At 71.5% G+C, this 4,634-nt stretch overlaps 1 protein-coding gene across 1 annotated transcript; it reads right to left on the bottom strand.

Annotated features, from left to right (window-relative positions):
* Positions 1 to 723: 723 nt before the first annotated feature.
* Positions 724 to 3,317, bottom strand: ADRA2C (adrenoceptor alpha 2C). Its single transcript, XM_059676321.1, has one exon. The coding sequence runs from the start codon at positions 2,616 to 2,618 to the stop codon at positions 1,227 to 1,229; it is 1,392 nt and encodes a 463-aa protein (XP_059532304.1). The 5' UTR covers positions 2,619 to 3,317; the 3' UTR covers positions 724 to 1,226.
* Positions 3,318 to 4,634: the final 1,317 nt, after the last annotated feature.

Here is a 4,634-nt window from a genome sequence, read left to right on the forward strand (position 1 = left end):
GGCAGGGGAGAGGGGAGGGGTACACAGGAAGGCCAGGGCACTGTGGGAAGGAGGGGAACCGTCACCAGCAGGTCCCACAGCGTGAGCCCTCCAGTGCACGTGTATCGCATGTTTCAGAGCCCCCCCCCCCCCCCCCCGCCCAGGTCCTGCTCCTGCCACCCAACCCCAGCTATCCCAGCTCCAGGCTCCGTGATGGAGCCGGCAGAGTCTGGGGGAGGCCTCTCATACTTCATTCGCTCCTTCTAGCCACCCTCCTCAAGCCTCAGCGTGGGCAGGGGGCACAGACACGGGGGGCGGGGGCATGAGGGTGAGCTGCAGGGGTGGGGAGGCCGACTCAAATGCAGGGGGTGGTAGGAGGGAGGGGCAGACTCCTGCCCCACCCCACCCTCCCCCCTGGCCTTTGGGCCTCCATGTTCACAACAGTAAAAAGTTGGCAAAGGCCTCAGGTGGGGAAGAAGAGTTTGAGGGCTTGCCTTGGCCTCAGCCCCAGGAACCTGCTTCTGGGCAGGTGTCGGCAACCTGCATCCTTCAAAGTACCCGGCTAAGGGCGGGGGGCAAAGACCCCCCCCACACACACACACACTTCTCGTGCAAGGGGACAGGTTGGAGTCTGGGGACCTGGGGTGTCCCCTTCACCCGTGGGGGCGGTAGGCCGGTGCTAGTCTGGAAGTTACCCAACCCTCCCCCCGCCGGGGCTTAAGGACCGACGGCTGCACCCAGCGCTTAGATTACAAAGGTTTATTTAGAAAATAGTTTGGTTGTTGGGGTTGTCGTTTTTTGGCAAACATTTCAATACTTTCAGTTACCAAAGGCTGTCAGTGCCTCCCCGACAGCGCCCCCTGGGTCCCTGGGGAAGTCAGCCCTTGCTCGGAGGTGGGGGCGGGGCGCGTCTGGGGGCTTCTCACCGTCTGGAGGGTTGCCAGCGCCTCTGTGGCTACAACCCCGACCTGACAGCCCCCCCTCGGCAGGGCCCCCTGAGCGGGATCCAGGCCTGCAGCCTCGCCAGCAGCCCCTCGCTGAGATGGGAAGGCAGAGGGGCTCCCCTTTCTCCTCCCCTCTCCCGGGGGCGCTTGGGTCTCATCCGCCCATGCGCCTGCCCTGCGCCCTGGAGGCCAATCCATCCCTGGGTCCCCGGGGAATGGAACCCGCTTTCTCTGGGGGCCACGCCCGCCCGCCCCCTCCTCCCGGAGCCGCCCGGGGTCTCCGCGCCAGGCGGGGCGCACCCGTCACTGCCTGAAGCCCCTTCTCCTGCGGCGGAAGAGGATGTGCTTGAAGGAGCGCCGGAAGTCCTGGTTGAACACCGTGTAGATGACCGGGTTGAGCGAGCTGTTGCAGTAGCCGATCCAAAAGAAGAACTTGAAGAGCGGGTCCGGCACCTGGCAGGCCTCGCGGCAGATGCCGTACAGGCTGTAGCTGAAGAAGAAGGGGAACCAGCAGAGCACGAACACGCCCATGACCACGGCCAGCACGAAGGTGAAGCGCTTCTCGCGCGCCTGAGCCACCTTGCGGCGGCACACGCTGCTGCGCGCCCGGCGCCGGCGCGACAGGAAGAACTCGACGGAGCGCGAGCTGGCGCGGGACAGGCGGCCGCCGGGGCCCGGGGACCTCGCGGCGGCCAGCGCGCCCTGCTCGGCGGGCCCGGGAGCCCGCGCCTCGGCGCCGCCCTCGCCCGCCTGGCCGTCCGCGCGCTGCCGCCCACCTCGCCGCACCGCCCCCCGGCGCCGCCGCCTCTCGGCCGCCGCGCTGCTGTCCTCGGGCTCCACGTCCGCGCGCGGGCGGCGCGGGGGCGCGCAGTGCCCGTTCTCGCCCGCGCCCGTCGGCGCCCCCAGCCCGTTCTCCGTGGTCGGGGACGCGCCGTCCGGGCCGGCGGCGGTGTGCTTCTCGCTGAGCGTGCGTGTGCGCAGCTTGGCCACGCGGTAGATGCGCGCGTAGACCAGGACCATGATGAGGCAGGGCGCGAAGAAGGAGCCGATGCAGGACGACAGGATGTACCAGGTCTCGTCGTTGAGGCCGCACTGCGGGTAGGCGGCGCCGTCGGGCTGGCGGTAGAGCGAGACGAGCGGTGGGAAGGAGATGACGGCCGAGATGAGCCACACGGCCACGATGGTGGCCTTGACACGGCGCGGCGTGCGCTTCAGGTTGTACTCCACGGCCTGCGTCACGGACCAGTAGCGGTCCAGGCTGATGGCGCACAGGTGCACGATGGACGAGGTGCAGAAGAGCACGTCGAGCGCCAGGTACACGCCGCACCACACCTGCCCGAAGTACCAGTAGGCCATGAGCTCGTTGGCCAGCGAGAAGGGCATGACCAGTGTGGCCACCAGGATGTCGGCCGAGGCCAGCGACACCAGGAACAGGTTCTGGGGGGCACGCAGCGCGCGGCTGGTCAGCACCGCGATCACCACCAGCACGTTGCCCACCACGGTGAAGACGATCAGGAAGCCCACCACCGCCGCCAGCCCCGCCACGGCGCCCGCCGAGTACTGGCCCGGGGGCGGCCCCCAGGCGACCCCGGAGGCGTTGGCGGCTCCACCGCTGCCCCACTCGCGGGCGCCGCTCGCGTTGGGTCCCGCCGCCGCCGCCGCCGCCAGCGCCACCGCTAGCGCCGGGGACGCCATGGTCCTCCCGTGAGCTACGCGGTCCCGCCTGGAGCCGGGGCGCCGCCGCGGCAGCTCAGGAGCCCCCCAGCCCGGGTCGGCGCCCGCATCGCCGCCTACTCCTCGGGCGCGCCCACCGGGAACCGCGGCGCCCCGCCGCCGGCCCGCGGCCGTGTTGGCTCCGCAGGCGAGCGGCTCGCCGGAGAGCGTGGCTGCCGGCTCCCCGCAGCTGCCGCGCGCGTTAGTGCAGAGCAGGAGGCGCCCGGAGCGGGCGGCGACGCGGCAGCGGGGGGAGGGGGCAGGTCCCGGGGTCCTCGCGGCCCCGCCCTCGGCCGGCTCACGGGGAGCGCCCCGGCCGCGAGGCCACGGCGACGCGGCACCCGGTCGGGCGGGCCTCAGCGGCTCCTCGGTCCCGGCGCCCGGCCGAGGCGCAGGCTGCAGGCGGCGGCGGCCCGGGCGCTCCGCCTCCCATCCGGCCGGCTAGGGGTCGGCGCACCGGGGTGCGGGCCGCCGCTCCTCCGGGCCCCCCCGCGCAGCCTCCGGCTCCAACTTTACTTTCCCGGGCAGGGCGCCGCCGCGCGTCCGTCTCCAGCCCCTCCTCCTGCTGCTCCCGGTGCGGGCGCCCCCCGCAGACCGCGCTGGGCCGTGCGGGCACCGCCTCGCTCGCCCAAGCTGCGCCGCCGCCGCCGCCGCCGCCGCTGCCTCCTCTCCGCCGCTGTGCTCTTGGCGCGAGTGCAGCCGCCCGGGCTCGGCTTCCAACTTGGGGAGAGTTGCGGGCGGGGCGGGGCGCGGGTGGGCAGGGGCGGCCTGGAGGGCACGCCAGCGCCGCCGGCCGGGGGGAGCGGGCCGGAGCCGGGGCCCGCGGCCGCCTGGGCGAACCTGCCTGCGCGGCGGCGGGGAGGAGTCGGGGCGGTGGCGCGGGGCGCGCGCTCAGCGAGGGCGCCCCCTCCAGGGCCGTCTGCAGCCTGCGGGATGGGCTGAGTGCCGGCGGCCTGCGCGGTGAGTTCCCAGTCCTCTCGGATGCAGGAGCCTCCGCATCCCCTCCCGGGACACGCACACGCGCGCAGCACCGGCGGCGGGGTCTGTGGCCTGAGCCGGGCGCCAGCCTCGCGCTGGCTGTCCTCTGAGCGCGGGGTCCAGCCCGACCTCTGCGCGGGGCTCCCAGGCAGAGCCACCTGCGCGGCCTCTTCTCCGTCCGGCTGGCATGAATCATGACGCGGTGCCCGCGGAGCCCCGGGCAGGCGCCCAAGCTCTGCGCCCATGTTGGCAATTGTTGCAGTTTCACTCTAGCGCCGTGTGGCTCTGCTGTTAAAGGGCGAGGGGGTGTTCAGAAATCTCCACCCGGATGACGGGCGGTTTTGTGTGGGGGCCTCATTCCTGCTGGCTTAGGGGCGATTGTTGGGGTAACCCCGCTTACCCCTGTTCATTGACCCGCAGATGTGCACGGTCACCCCCCCCCCCAACCTGCCAGACCCGTGCTGGGTGGTCCCTGCCTCCAGGGAGACAGGCTTGGCGGGAGGGGGAGCGCTGGGGCTTGATGCGGTGCTGGGGTCACCGAGGACCTTTCCTCTTCCGGACCGCACCCAGGCTGGCTGCTGCTCTCCCTCTCCTCAGATGGGAGGGGGCATTCCTGGGGGGAGGGGGCTACTCTGGCCTGGCAGGCAGTGCGAGCAACCCCTAGCCCCAGTGATGCCTGGAAATGGGAAGGGTTTGCTGGCTGATTCCCTCTTCTCTGAGCTCCCCAAGGGCTCAAAGGGCCTCACACAGAGGAGCCCAGTGGTCTCAGCAGAGATGCCCACAGTGGAGCCTCCTTACCCTTGTTAACCACGTGACACGGAGGAGGAGGAGTCAAGCCGGGGCTGGGGCAGGAATCAGTGCAGGTGGGGGGCCTGCCGCCAGCATTTATGCCCCATGCATGGCCAAGGCCTGGGACCCAGGGAAGGTGGGGGACCACCATCCTTGTGAAAGGCCCCCTGGTTCTGGAGGCCCGAGGTGCCACTGACCCGGGCACCCTGGGTGCACTTTGCAGGGGAGACC

The sequence above is a fragment of the Myotis daubentonii genome, chromosome 1 (assembly GCF_963259705.1).
Source record: "Myotis daubentonii chromosome 1, mMyoDau2.1, whole genome shotgun sequence".
Lineage (NCBI taxonomy): Eukaryota > Metazoa > Chordata > Mammalia > Chiroptera > Vespertilionidae > Myotis > Myotis daubentonii.